General features: G+C 34.6%; 1 protein-coding gene across 1 annotated transcript in view; it reads left to right on the top strand.

The window, feature by feature from the left end:
• Window positions 1-1445: 1445 nt before the first annotated feature.
• pip (heparan sulfate 2-O-sulfotransferase pipe) overlaps window positions 1446-16064 on the top strand; it is a 91123-nt gene continuing 76504 nt past the window's right edge. Inside the window, exons 1-2 of the mRNA XM_074090979.1 lie at window positions 1446-1721; window positions 5005-5183. Coding sequence (XP_073947080.1) covers window positions 5140-5183 — 44 coding nt within the window. The 5' untranslated portion in view covers window positions 1446-1721; window positions 5005-5139. The remainder of the gene's footprint in view (window positions 1722-5004; window positions 5184-16064) is intronic.

Raw genomic sequence — 16064 nt, 5'->3', positions numbered from 1 at the left:
GTACAAGCAATTTAACAAATTAGTGCCGAACAAATATAGAGTCCTAATAAGACCGAAAAAACGGAAGCGCTTATGGTAAGCCTTGAATTTGAATTTGGAAACGGTAAGATGAGTAAAAAATACGTTAGGCCCTCAAAACATTAGGAGCAAATGTACCCTTTACGATGAAAACTGGCTGTAAAATCCTAGTTAAACCTAATTTCATGCATGAAAGTAGAAACTAGCTGCTTTTAAGGAAAAAAAAGGGTAAAATGATACGCTCTAATGTAAGTTTGAGAAACCTAACGTATAAAAATAGGCACTGAACAGAATGCTTATTCGAACCAAAGTGTATGGTTACAGGTTTCCTTCCTCTTGCACGCGACTCAACAGCCTGCGTGGTAATACTGCAGGACTATGGCTGGTAACTTCCGCAACCAAGCGTACGGAAAAAAGGTCCGGTAGATGACACCCGATTCTGGCTGGCCGGGGTAACGGTCGGGCTGGAAAGAATTTTATAAATTAGACCACAACAAAGCAAAATAACCTAGCCTAAACGACCCTAGGCGTCAATGAAATAAACACTTACCCGATGGAAAATCGGCGATACAGAAAAAGGTGCTCCTTAGCACGGGAAAGCAGGAAATATGTCGAAAATAAGTAGAAAAACGGTTGTGGCACCAACTAGCGGCACTTCTATAACGTCGCCAACACGGCACAGATGAATAAGCACTGATAAACTGGTTATAATTTCCAAAAAAAATAGCTCTTCAGGACAGAAAACAGAGTTCCGCACTCCACAACCAATGTTCAAAGAATGACTCTATAAAACAAAAACGCCAAAGGAACAGCCAAGACACAAATTTAAATTTCAAAATTCAAACCAAAAATCAACTACATAGTATTAAGACGTAAACAGCCAGCACAAAACCGGCCAGTGAAAACGAATGAAAATAACCAAAAAGTATGCAACACGCAACTCACATGCAGCGTTGTAATGCTGCAGTACCTACCTAAAAAAAATCTAGGTAGGTACTGATTATTTCAGTACCTAAAACATGAAATATACTTTATATAAAACGTTATCGATTCGCTGTGGACAATATCAAATTATTCGATATTTATTCATTTGTAAACAATGTATAATTTATATTATTACCATACTCGTAATAAGGTTCCATTACAATTACTTAACGACGTTGCTTTTTCAGATTTTTATCAGGCTCTTGAAAATCGTGGCAAAAAAAAACGTGAGTACCCCTGGTCATACCTATACTAATAAATTTATCACTTTGAAAGCGTGTATGATACTGCCTCGTCCTAAAGCCCTCTTCCTATGTGATTAAATAAAACTGTAGCGCTTTCACCCTCGTCAAAAAAATAAAAGGCTTCGGTACAGACCGGAAAGGAGCACTATATCCGTCTCAAAAAAAGAAAGCATTTTGAAGAGCGAACAGTGCGCTACGAGTACGCTATGAAACGCTTTATTGTCTGTTTCAGTCTGAACTTTTATTCGTTTTTCCTTGTCGCCCTCGAGAGGCCGGCCAGGCACTTGTAGAGCTCTGGGGGCAAACGAAGACTATTCTGCAGTGTGGCTGTACATTGCCTCGCGTTCGGTCGCCACAGCGCAGCGTGTTCCGCGAACGCAAATGCACGCACGCGGTAGAAAGTTGTTGGAACTGTAAAAAAAACGTGTTACCAAGTGTGAAAATTAAAAAACCAACTGGATTATTTTGTTTTAGGTAATTTTTTTTTATAATAATTATCGTAGGTGCTTAGGTTTTTATTCGAGGGTAATCGTAACTTGTTTTATTTGACAGTGGGATAATTTTGTTTGTATTTTTTATTGTAAGGATGTACATTGTACTTAGTGTAAATCAATTATTGGTGGGATTAACTAGTGGGATTCTGCCCATGTCGAGGTTGAAGGCGCTTTTAGAAATAAAATTAAGTACCTAATGAAATGCAACTGATTATGTTTCAAATTATCAGCTAGGATAGGATTATACTTATTATTTAAATTTAACAGGCAAAAATGTTTATTTTTTTATATTTTTTACTAAAGCTAAAGGTCTACTTACTTGTATTTTATGGAGTACAGGAAAAAATACGGTTATAGAAAATTACACGGAAGGATGGGATATTTTTATAGCTTAGTTATTTTGCTCATAATCTTTACTTTTAATGTATATACTTAAGTGCTTTAGTCCCATATTTTATAACTGTGTAATCTAAACGCTCGCATGTATGTATTAAAATATCTCAGGATGTAAATAATATAAAAAAATAACGAATTTATGAACAACTGCTACCAAAATATGCTTTGCCTTATAGAGCATTTAGGGTATATTAACATAATATCATGTACCTAATTATGATATGATACGTAAAATATGACAAGTAAGTCAGGTACACCTATGCACTGATTCGTACCTAACTATTATTTGTAATTACTCTAGTCAACGAGAAGATTTGTTGTATGGAGACTTACGAAAAATTCCCCCGTCTATGAAACTTGGCACATGATGAAAATAGGTAATACAGATTATAATTATACAATAATCCAACAACTTTTTTTACGAGAAGTTAGGTACTTTTACCTGAATATGAAAATCGTTTTTAGCTCTCTGTGAAAAAATCCTCAGTCTGAAATTCTTTCTGCATACGTACCTATGTACTACTTAGAATATGTATGTAAAAGAATCCAATTGTTTTTCGACTTCAGAGATACCGCAAATTTAACTTTTAACATTTTGCACTGTAACTTCTACTGAAAAATTGCTCTGCTGATTTTTATGTTTTAATATGCTTTTATATGTTCAAATACATAGCTTTACACAATAATCCAACATTTTTTTTTACGAGAAATAGTAATATACATAATACAGGAATGTTCAGATCGAAGAAAATTAAAAACAATTGCGATTGTTGAGGTGAACTTACAAAATCAGATCCAGGAAATACGAACAGACAAAAATATTGGTTGCTTACAAAAATACCGCTTGAAATGAATTTTATTTGACATGAACTAGTCGAGAAAATTGAATGAAGAAAAAACTTATTGAATCAGGCATTACTTTGCGGAGGTCCATATCAATGAACTAAAATAATTTCTTTGCTCACCCGCGACCTTACGATAGCTAAGTTTATGCAAGGTAATATGCGTGTTCATGCAGTTTCTCCACCTCCGCACTGTAAGAACACACACAAATTACACAAACCCATCTATCACCATCACCACAATACGCTGACGCGTTTGAACTCAACCAGAGCCAGAGAGTTGCTCTGATACTAACGATGAACAAACTTAGTTCTAGTTGATCTTATTATAATGTACTAATATGAAGATATGGCCTTAGATGCCGCGGCCGTAATGATGTGATAGTAATCCGCTTACAACCCACATACAAAGTTTGCCGGTAGCTGTGAATAAATATTATGTACATAGGTTGTGTACTTGCCATAATGACTATACAAACGTAACTTAGACAGATCGAATGTCATTGCCGGCTTATCGGGGTTTTGAGATCGCGACTGTTTGCTCTGAGACAATAGTTATGAACAACAAACCTTTATACAAGAAAGTAACGAAGGTACAATCGAGGAAACTGAATCGTCACGGATGGATTTTTTTATAATCAATTTAACCATAATTTTTGTACTGTAGCTTCCACTATCTATTTTAACTTTAAAACTCACTTTTGTATGTATGTCCCTAACTGAATGGTTCAAAGGTTGACTGGTAGAGATCCCTTACAGGGATAAGTTCGCCTTTGTACTTAACGTATGCTCCCGAGCATTACGAAAAATTACCGATTTATCACTTGGTCCACAACATAGGTATATATTTCAAATTATATGTGAATCACATTCTCATCAAATCAACATAAAAATTATGAGTCAGGCCATGCTAATGCTCATGCGAAATAAAAAAGTAGAGCAGCGAGAATCTATTATAAAAGCTATTTTAATATACACTTTACGATGACGTTCGATCACTTTGTATTAAGTGTTGAGATGTACCGAGGTACTTATGCGAGGAAACCACACTGGCAACATTTGCCGCTCATCTATATTTTTTTTTAGAAAACCGTGCTCACTCACACGCACTTCGCACGTTGGAAAAAGCATCACGATCAGCGTGATATGCGAATTCATTTCGCATTAGCGAGGATTAAAGATGATTCACTACGTAGGTAATGACACTTAAATACAAGACGGCTCCGGTCACAGTGGAGAGCACCGGACTGGCTCGCCTTCACTTTCTCTAGTAATCTCGCCAAAACATTCTTACGTGCTATTATATCACTTTTCTAACATTCGTTTATGGTATTCATTGTGAAATGAAACTCCTACATGGCCATTTATGCCTTGGTGGTGGGCGATTAATAGTTGCGTGGATACTAGAACTTAGATCTGTGAGTAGGAGTCAGTGTTTTCCATGCATTGTTATCAACAATTAAACATTGCGCTCTTTAATCTAACTCGTTCGAATAATTAAGTAAAATAGAAACAAAGTCAGCGACATCTTTACTTTTTACTCTAGAAACTTTGAATGCATTCGTGTCGTGTTACTTTTAACATATTTGGGTCAAATATTTTGTACGCTTTTCAGTTGAAGTGGACTTTACTGACTTTGCTTCTATATGACTCAATTGATTTAGGCATTACTTTGCGGAGGTCCATATAAATGAATGAACCGCGTGTACTATTTTTACTTTGCTTCTTCGCTACTACATTACCTGCTTTTGGAAGCGAAGGATACCTCTCGAATCGAAGAACAAACAAAAGTCTTAAAATGTTTTACGACAAATACTCGTATGTATACGTGGAAGTATTTAAAAATCATGTCATAATGATATTATCCCTGTTAACTAAGTCTGTCTAGTTTTCTATAATCTATCTCAATGTCCTCCTTAGACTATTAAGTTCGTAAGTTACGAACTTAATAGTTACGAATCGTAACCAAAATGTAAAAAAAAAAACTATTACCCATAACTATATTTATAAATTTTTCTTTTACAGATCTAACGTGAGTGCTTTGGATATCAATACTGTACGTAAAAGCTGTGACTCGAATGGACGTAAATGCAGTTTGAGATCAAGTGAAAGTTAGTAATTTCCCGTGTGGGAGCGTCCGAGGAACAAAGAGCAGCAACAATGGATCACCTGTTCCGGCAGCGGCGGATCAGCGTGCCTAAACGGTGAGTTACCTACATTACATGTTACATTACCCATTACGACCTTATTAAGATTTATACTACTGCCACACGACAAGGCTAGGTACTACTACATACTTACATACTAGATGTTTTTTACGAGATACGAAATTAGTATACCTAGTTCAGTTAATGCTACAAAAATTAAAAAATAAAAGAAGCATTTTATAAATACATCATTATCAACATCATCATTATTTAATTATTGGAAATTAGTTCATTTTATTTAATTTAGGGTTTCTATACTCAGAGTTTGTGATATAATTTTAACAAAGTATGAATGTCCTTTTACTCAGACTTAATGAAATAATTGAGTTCATATATGTATTATTTTGCCCAGCATTTTACTGAGCTACAAAATATCAATTTTGGATCTCGTAAAAATAAATAAAAGGTAAAGGTGTGTTATTTACGTGTTTTATTTATTTTTTACTTTGTATTAAATACTAGTTAGTACCTGATCGTTTATTTTCTCATAGAAATTGTGATTTTACTCAGGCTTCTTTACACTGCGAGATCGATTAACACAACCGAATAGTAAGTTAGACGTGTTATGTGTATTTTTGCTTTGCTTTTGTACGTACATAAGAATTTTAAAATTAACAAAATGTTAAGTTCAGTATTCAGTAGGTATTCAGAATTTATTTATTACAACACTTTTTACAAAAAAAATATAAAAGATGATGGCCTGTTCTGTTGGGGCGTAGCAATTTTAAAATCAATTAATACGGTATTTGACAACCTGATTTTGCCATATCTTAGTATTATTATGAAAATATAGATATACAGATAGTGTTTAGCGAAGAGAAAATTAATAGTTGATTTTTTTTTGAAGAATCTATACTTGTCTCTTTCTCAAACGCTTTTCTCTATGCAGCAAGTATGGCGGTACTGGCGTGTGACGTCACATGCCAGTATGTCTTTCTCTGTCTAATCTTGAATTTCAAACCTTTATAACTTTGTTATTTGTAAAGGTAGCTTCAAAATTGTTTTTCTATTCGATAACAGGCATTGTGTAGTTTTAATTTATAAAACATATACAAATTAGTGAAATACCGTATTACATGAGGTCTTTTGAAGAAGAAACTATTAAGTATTCACAATACAAAACTATAACTTCTGGAGTACCACAGGGCTCCCATTTGGGCCCATTACTTTTTATTCTATATATAAATTATATTACTTACAGATTATATAAAATATTCCAAAGTATTACTTTATGCTGATATTATGACACTAAAATATTTAGACCAATCAAGAATCTTACCGACTGTGACTTATTACAACAGGATTTACTAAACCTTGAAACATACTGCCTCGATAATAATCTTTTCCTAAATAATGATAAATGTAGTATCATAAATTTCTCAAGAAAAAAGAAAAATATAGATTATTGTTATACACTTGGAGATGCAATTTTAAATATGCTAAACTGTCATTCATCCCTCATATAGAAAACACACTAGAAAAGTCTTTTAAGCGGTTAGGTTTTATTTTGCGCTTCGGAAAACCCTTCAACAATTCATCAACTTACAAAATATTATACAACAGCTATGTCCGAAGTCGTCTTGAATTTGCCTGTGCCGTTTGGAAGCCTTTTTTTCTATCCATATCGATAGACTTGAAAGGCTCCAAAAGAAATTTATGAAATCGCTTGATTTTAGAACTGGACATAGCTATGTTAATTACGCAGACTCTTTATAACGTCATAAAATGCAGTCACTGAGCGATCGGCGTGACTGCGTAGACTCTGTTTTACTCTATAAAATACTAAATGCAAAGTTAGAAATCCCTTCCTTACTCCAAATGGTTTATCTCAAGGTCCCTCGTGCCCGTATTCGTCAATGTCGCAGAAAGGAATTGATCTCTATCCCTACTAGCAGAACATGTTACGCTCATACCTAATATGTTTATCAGACGTGCTTGCAGACTTTTTAATAAAAATGTAAAACTAACAAATTTTGATATTTTTAATAGTACTATCTTATTAATAGTAGTATCTTTGAAGAAGTTGTTCCAATGATTAGCAATACAATACACAACGGTTTCTAAACTTATAACTTTAGCCGTACTTAGTTTATATCATAATGTGTAACTATGTAGGTACTTCTCAACAACATATTTAACTATAATGTCACTGACGCATGCATCTTTATATTTAATATAATGTTCATGTAATATATTTCTTATTGTATGTAGTTATACTTAAAAAATAAAATAATAATATTAATTTTAAGATGTCGGAATAATACATGCCGAAAGTTACCTTAATATCCAAAATTAAACGTTTCAAAATTCAATAACATCTTTAAGCAAAGAATCCGACATCATAAAATAATTTTAACTTGCAAACAATTTTAGTTATAATCCTTTTTAGATTGTATTTAGCACATTTACAATTTAAGGAAACTGTGTGTCTTATGTTAATCATAAGTATTTCTGTACACATTCTTGTATACGACCGTTTGTTTCTCTTCTCAATAAATAAAGTATTACAAATTTATCGTAACCAAAAGCAACCGCGTACTTTACAAATAATATTCATCATCCTTTAATTGAAAAAAAAAAAACTTTAAGCTGCTTTAAGTATGTGAATACGATAAAATAATCTAAAGGGAAAGCTAAATCGGCGTAGCATCCTGCATCCTGCAACGAAGCATTTGATTATGGTGGTTGCTTTCCTATAAAACGTTTTAAAACGAATCGGACACATAAATAATGGAATTACCTACTCGCGATATTATGTAAATTATGTTATGTTACAGCTTAGCACAATTACAGTCGTAACTTGAGCCAACGTACCATAAATTATATGATCGAAATTTTATTTTTGTACTTGATATTCAGCGTCTTTACGGGATTTTTTCAACAATACGAATGATTTGCTTATCGTTAACTTTTATGAAAACTTAGGACAGTACCAATGCCAAATTTAGTTCGACCAAAGTTCTTGCCACTTGCCCTTCTGTTGTGGTACTTATCGAATAGTCCTGAAATGGTGATGAGGCTTAACCGAGCGGTAAAAATGCTTGAATCCCTTTACCTTGCTCCTTCGCTACTGCGTGCAAGACAACTACGTCTTTACAACATGAGTGTTTTCATGCAGGAACCAGCCCCCCTCCTCCACATAAATCGACAAAATGTATTTTTGATCGCTTAATTCTCCCGCCATAAGCCTTATAGGTATTGCTATAGATGGACAGACAAGCTCATTGGAGTTGTGATTGTTTTCTTTCTTTCTTTAAATTGTTGTCTATACTATACACATGGGGTATTTAATTATTCTCGCAATCCGTCTTCCACCCGGACACGGTGGCAAATTGCAATTATCACAAAACATGTCGGATAAAACATCGATTTAGTCTCGATTCTCGGATCGATTATACTCACAGATGGGTAAATAGTGATTTCCTTCTGTCGGGTGAATGACACCGGTCTGCGCGGGCGCTGTTTTTGTCGCGATCTCGCGCATTGTTGACTGATGCCGGTAACACTGCATTACCTACTGCAAAACTGAAGTACTGTCGTGCTCGTCTGTTAAGACAGTTTAAGTTTTTGTTTTTGGCTAAGGTTATTTGAGAAGCATTTGCTAGTTAGGTAATTAGTAAAAAAAAATAACTCCGTCCACTAAAGGACAATTAAGCAACAAACAACGAAATTTTCGAAAAAATACAATCTTAGAGTTCGGCCTAAAAAGGGTTACTCAGAGTCGAGATACTTCAACCTTTTCAAAAAAAACGCCGTCTTTTGCCAATTAAGTATCTAATGTAGATTTTTTTATATGTATATCTGTACCCTAAGTTTCATCTAAATTATTGCGTGGTTAAGTAACAACCATTCAAACATCTTCACAAACTTTCTTATTTATAATATTAGTGAGATAGAAATAGAATGTAATAAGGATAGGATGTGTGTTAGTTTACGATGACAGAATGCGAAAGTGCTTTTAGCTTAGAGGTCTTTTGACCCAACCGAACAATGGACGACTGTAAAATGTTTTAAAATATTAATCCTGACTTACATTGACGCTTTCAAAGTTGATCTAAAGTGCATGACTCAATCATTTTAAGATGTACAAGTGTGATCTAAATTTTTTGACAATATCGAGATAAGTAGGTACAAAAGCTAAAAAAAAGTAGGTTACTTTTGTAACTCTCAGTGTTAAAAATAGAATAGGTATGAATATTTTAAAATCAAATTGCAAATGAGTATTTTAAACAAGCTCTTAACAACATTCAGGGAAATTTTCGTTCACAGCTCTAAAATTAGCGAAAATTTAAATAAGATTTATGCCATTGCATGTACATAGTCGTCAAAGTCGCTGTACTAATTTACACTGTTGTATGTGAGCAAAGAAATTACTATTATCTCACAAGCGTGCGCCGTGTTTCAACAATAATTGATCATATTAACATAGACCGCAACTTTCTGTGAATAGATGTTTGTACTTGTTCCATTATGTATTTCTTTTAGCTTAGTACTTATTCCCTGATTGTTCTAATTGGATTTAATTGAGTAAAAACAGACGGAGCATTGAGAGGGCGGAAGTTTATTGTGTTGTTGACTTATACATGTGTGTTTCCCTCGAGTGATACGAAACAATAACAATTACTTAATTCATATTTGTACGTACGAGTAGTTAATATCATTTTGTTGCAATACGAACTAATGACTCGATAAAAATGAAGAGCTCGTATCAGATCTAAGGACAGTTTGATAGATGACAGCAACAGGTCAAGTTACACTTAACCTCACCTAATGTAACTTCTCGCTCGCTTCAGAACGATCTCTTCCAGACAAGTTTTACGACAGAAAGAAGTAAGGAGTAGGTTTTAGCTTTTTTTTTTATTCTACTGGATGGCAAACGAGCAAGTGGGTCTCCTGGTGGTAAGAGATCACCACCGCCCATAAACATCTGCAACACCAGGGGTATTGCAGATGCGTTGCCAACCTAGAGACCTAAGATGGGATACCTCAAGTGCCAGTAATTTCACCGGCTGTCTTACTCTCCACGCCGAAACACAACAGTGCAAGCACTGCTGCTTCACGGCAGGATTAGCGTGCAAGTTGCACAAGGTCCTTCCACCTGCAGCTGCTGGTGCATAACAGCATCTTAACTAGAACAATGACAAAAGTACATAAAACCACCCGTACATACAATACCATAAATAATAGTCGCCCTATAGTGTATACTGTTCTCAGTTGAAATTAATTGAATAGCGAAATGCATAGACCTACTTTTGAAATGCAACATGATAGCCTCTTATGGGAAATGCATCGTCGTCTAGAAATCGTCTTCGCGCTCTGGTTGCGGCTCTGCATCCGCGATTCAAATTGATCTGAAACAACGACATATGCAGGTTTTTTTTTGTCAAATATATACTTTCTGAGTGGCAAAAGATATGGCCCTCCATTGTACGCAGTAACACCTGTTACCTAATTTTGTACCGCTCAGTATCCGGGTTGCGAAAGATTTTTATGTATAGGAGATGGTCGGGTTAGTTTGACAAATGTTTCCTTACATTGATCGATCGCGTCGTCGTGACTTTTGAAGTTTTGCGTTGCGGGTTGAACTAAAAATTCTCTGAAAATCCTGCACATAGATGTTTAGGCCAAAATAACTCAACCATCAACTTAACCTTAACACCAACTTACTTATAATAATAATAATATTTTTTATTGTTATACTTAACTATGTCGTTTGCATGTATAGTTTCAGGCCTCCTAGCAGGTAAGTAGGTTACCTGTAGCAGGAGACCCGGCGCTCTTCCAAAAAGTAGAACATTGGCTTAAAAATTACAGGCTACGCTCGTAACAATAATTAGGAACTTATACTTAATTCAATTCAGTTCAATTCAATTCAAATTTTATTGCATTTAACGTTTTAGGTACATAGTTCTTAACAAACTATACCTCCTTAAAAAATTCAAGTGTGTGTGTGTGTGTGTGTGTGTGTGTGTGTGTGTGTGTGTGTGTGTGTGTGTGTGTGTGTGTGTGTGTGTGTGTGTGTGTGTGCGTGTGCGTGTGTGCGTGTGTGCGTGTGTGTGTGTGTGTGTGTTAGTGAGTGTTTATGAGTGTTTCCTTGTGTGTTTGCACATGTGAATATCTAACTTTACATAAAAAACAATACTCGTAGTAGGTATACTCGTCGGTAACTCTCAGTCAAGTTAAAATATCAGAATTCAGTTCATAAGAATTTCTTCAGTTTCACTGTAGGTGAGATCCATTATATAACTAACTAGCGCCTTTTTACATTGAAACTGGCTTAAAGGGTAAATTTGTATTTTCTTGTTGATTACATTATACATGTGCGGTGGTTGTATCAGTACTGTCTGCTTGCAAACACAGCTTTAAAAGAGGGGACAGTGATGACTCTTCTACGCTTGGTAGTCTGAGGTTTGAAGATTAGGTTATTATGTATGTACTTATATACAAAGAAAATGGAATATTTTGGGAGACAATGAGTTATTTTTGAAACCATGCGTTTTAACCTATTTGCAAATCGGAGTCTTAAATTAAACGTACGACTGCTTTTAGAAATGCGTCTTACCTGGGCCCAATTGCATAACAAAGTACAAGGTAATAGTATTAGTAAATTTCAATACCAAATCGCTAACACTATTTACTTGTACTTTGTTATGGAATTTGGCCCGGATATAAATTTCACACTTTTGACAATAATTAACTGAGCTTAGCACTAGGTATAATTATTAAAAAAAAACTATAAGTGGCCGTAGATTGGGCTAGTACCGTAGGTAGTATTCTGCCGCGTAACTTCCAAATTGCACTTTGGGTGAAATTATTGTACAGTGGTGCTTCCCACATCCCACAATGAAGTTGGCGGCACTATAAATTATATGCCCCATGCACCATCGACACATTTTAGCACATCTAATAAACGTTTTCCCCGCTCTGGTTATATCACAGCGAGGAATCCAATCGCCAAATTACCAAAAGTTGGACGCTTGTTACACAGAATGTCAGTATTTTGTAATGTTACTTATGAATCAGGCTTGTATAGGTGTTTAATTTGAGTGTATGACTGCGTACGTAAATCTTACAGGAAACGTTTTTAATTTTGATGCGTACGTATTGTTGTAAGGCACACCTTGGGAACAAAGCTAGCGACCATCGTATTATTGAACTATATGACACGCGGATACTTCTCATTTTCCCGGAATGCTAATTTTAGCATGATAATTTGGAATAGAGCAGCTATCTGTGAAAGAATTTTTAAATTCGGTCCTGAAGTTCCAGAGATTTCCAGTTTACGGTAATATTAGGATTTTGCATTTAGGCATGACTCCTCTTCGTAGGCTTGCATTGTATATACGGTTATAACACTGAGTATTAAGTAAAGTAACTATATATTTATTACTCGGTTTAGCCAATAAATGTATTATACTTAAAGATAATGAAAGTTTAAACAGTCAAATTTAAGCGTATTATGGCAGCGTTTTGGGTTAACATACAGTAAAATATTCAAGTTTCTTTGACCTACCCAGATCGCTTGTAGTTTAATTGTTCCTTAATGGTTGTTTTTGACACACTTCCGTCTACCATATAGTTAATTAATTAATTGCTCTATTGTTTAGATTAATTGTGTGAAGCTCAGCGATTTCTCCATGTTGACATCTGCCATTTAATTCTATTTATAGAACATCTACTTATACGAGAACAGTATTTAAGCGGTATTAGATCTAAAATGTGAAAAGGTCCAAATAGTCCAAGATACAGACAATTTCTGAAGCAACAACTTGTCTTAAAACATAGTTAACTAGATAAAATAGTTTTAACAGAAACGTAAATTGCGTATTTATACTCCGTTATTTATACACACGTTTCTTGCTATTTCGTACGCAAATGGACTAAAAATACCTACATGTACATTTATATGCGGAATTTATTATGTTTTTGTTATAAAAGTTAACACAATTTTAAATAGTTTCGTTGTTTAATTTAAAAACGTGTGCAAATTTTACCGTTAAGTTTCAAATGTTAAAATAAATGGAATATAGTTAATGCGTACTTTCATGTAATAATAATACAATAATTCGTGAACAGTCACAGTGTACGTCAATATATTGTACTTATTATTAGAAAACGTAGAAGAAAAAAATGTTAAGTATGTTATAATAACAATTATGTATAGTCGACCAAGAAAGAGCTTTACCAATTAATGACAGTTCCTACTTTAGAAATAAAACAATAAGGGTGATTGTGATTGTCATATTGACTTGTGAGTGAAAATAGGCTTTGAAGCTTTAAGCGCTACAAAAACATTAAACATTGGGGTGGTAAAGGAATTTCTTGGTTGACTATACCAATGCGATTCTCAGGGAGCGAACTTGTGCGCTTGAGATTAAGATGGCGTCATTTTGTATATACCGGATGTGGCCTGTATTATGAGCAAATAATTAAAACATTGGCACCTAATTGAAGACATACCTAGACGAACAAAACATTTTTCAAATCGGTTCATAAGTGACGGGGTTCTGAGGTAAAAAACATTAAAAAAAATACAACCGAATTGATAGAAAGAAAGAAAGAAAGAAAATACATTTATTTAACGCCATAAAAAACAAACATGGTGTAACGGATCGGATGTGTCACACGACCGTCACTGGGAATAAATTAGTAGAAAATTGTTAGTGGGGGCCATCTATGAAGGTTTGATGGAAACTCGAAACAAAAACATGTCGACAAAGACAGTTAAATAAGAGTAATTGAGATTAGAATGTCGATGTAATTAAAGCAGGGATAATTTAGCAGTCAATTTAATGAGTAAATGTTAAATTTAATTGGAGATTAGAATTGTGTTGTTCGGGTATAATAATTAATGTAAAAAAACGCCATCTATGGTCAATTAAAGGAATTAATGGTAGGCGTCATGGAAAATTAGTGAACTAATGCCGAACTGGGTTTAGCGGCAGATTAACCTGGGAGGCTATTTAGTTAGTTTCACGTGGGAATTATAGAGGTCGCTTTTGGTAATGGAAATGTAAATTTTATCTAAAAACAAGAAATATGGTCACAAATTCATCAAAAATAGACTTGATATAGTAATAGAATCATTAGTATTAGTCTACAGTAGATCTTAGATACATTTGATGTTAATAATTATGTTAATTTAAAGAAATATCAACGGAAGCATCATGGAAACGGCAAGTTGTCGAAATTAGCTAAATAAGTTAAGAAAAACCGAAAATGCAAGCATTACGTAATCGTAGTATAGATCATTGGTTCATTATCTATTATAAATTTAAGTTTTCATTCAAAACGGAGTAGTATTAGCAGAGTAATTACACATTTAGTTATGATGAAATTACAAGCACTCTGTCGCACTGACTTAAAGTAGGAACGTGGCGAAATTATAAGCAAATTTTGAGTAGCGTTAATACGACAAAGGGAACTATGAATAAGTGGCGCGAATTTGGGGATACCAGTTAATAATTGTAGGCAAATTAGCTATTTTATAACGAACAATAGAAGTATGTAATTGGCTATTTATATTCAAAGAGTGTAGGGAGTAATAAGTAGAAAATTATCATTAGAAGTAAGATTATTGTTAGATAGGTTAAGGAAATTAAAACGTTGAGGTAAAATTGAAGTATTTGACCAATTACATATAAATATTTATTGAAAATTATTGTTGTAGCACAATATAAAAATGGAACGTATTTACTAGAATAGTTAAGCTAGGATAGTGTCAAGATAAATAGGAAATTTTAGTTCAAAAATAAATTTTACGGATAAAATTTGGCTATTTTGAGATAAGGATTTGGCAGAAGAAAAAGCGAGGCGGGCAATGTCAACGTTGTCGACTTTGGTAAGCTTGGCGTCGTTTGGTCGCTTGGCGCGAAAATACCAGAGGTCCCGGGAGAGAAGCTATAAATAGAGGTGACACAAAAAGGGCGGAGGCCAGATGGATTTAGATTTCGTAAGAGTCAACATCGTTATTTTGCTAGTCGGGGGGTTTAGTTTCTGTGCGCCATTTTGTTAACAAATTAGAGTCAATAGTATCGGATAATTTTATTTCATTAATTTTAATTGGGGATTTGCTTTTATTTAATTTATAAATTAATTTTAATTTACAAGAAATATGAGTATTTCTTCAGGAAGTAAAGTGTCGGGGTCTTGATCATTAATCTGCGGAATAATGATTAACTCTCTGGTTTTTTAATTATTTGTGAAATATCTAGTGCTGATTTTCATTCGGAAAATCTTTGTGTGAGGGGATCTTTGCGGTCTTGTGGCGGTGAAGTCCCTTATTTGTTCTTGTAGTGTGGAGTGATCGTTTTATAGCGTTTCATTTCAGCCTACGTATATTTTGTACTAACCCATAACTTTTCTGTGTTTTTCCCAACTTAATGGAAATGACTTTGGTTCCTCCATAACGTACCTTGGTTGAGCTTTAAGTCCGTCTATATCGTCTGACACCTAACGGTGACAACCGTGGACGAAATAGGCTTCCACTTCCTGAAGCTGTGGCGGCTTCAGCGGCAAATTACTGTCGTACCAGCCACCAGTGGATTCTGTTTGTCTTTTGTAACGACTAAGTAGCGCTCGTCGAAGTGAATGCGTGTCTTGTTGACGCTTGGTTTGTACTTGAGAAACTCAGAATTCCTGTCCCCTATTTATTTACGTATTTATGCACAACGTTAGGTATTCTGCTGTTCCGCGGGGCTCTCCGTCATAGGGACTTTCCTTCGGGAAAGTTGAGAGCTCAGCACCTTTTAGGGACCGATAGGGCTTTAGGTATACACACCATCATTGTTGATAGGAGATTAGAAGAAATTCATTGCACCGTGAATTTCTACATTACACTAAATGTACATGTGGGATTAATTCTCTAGTTTTGCTAAT

This window comes from Choristoneura fumiferana, chromosome 8, assembly GCF_025370935.1.
Source record: "Choristoneura fumiferana chromosome 8, NRCan_CFum_1, whole genome shotgun sequence".
Lineage (NCBI taxonomy): Eukaryota > Metazoa > Arthropoda > Insecta > Lepidoptera > Tortricidae > Choristoneura > Choristoneura fumiferana.
This window is presented reverse-complemented; position numbering and strand designations above follow the sequence as displayed.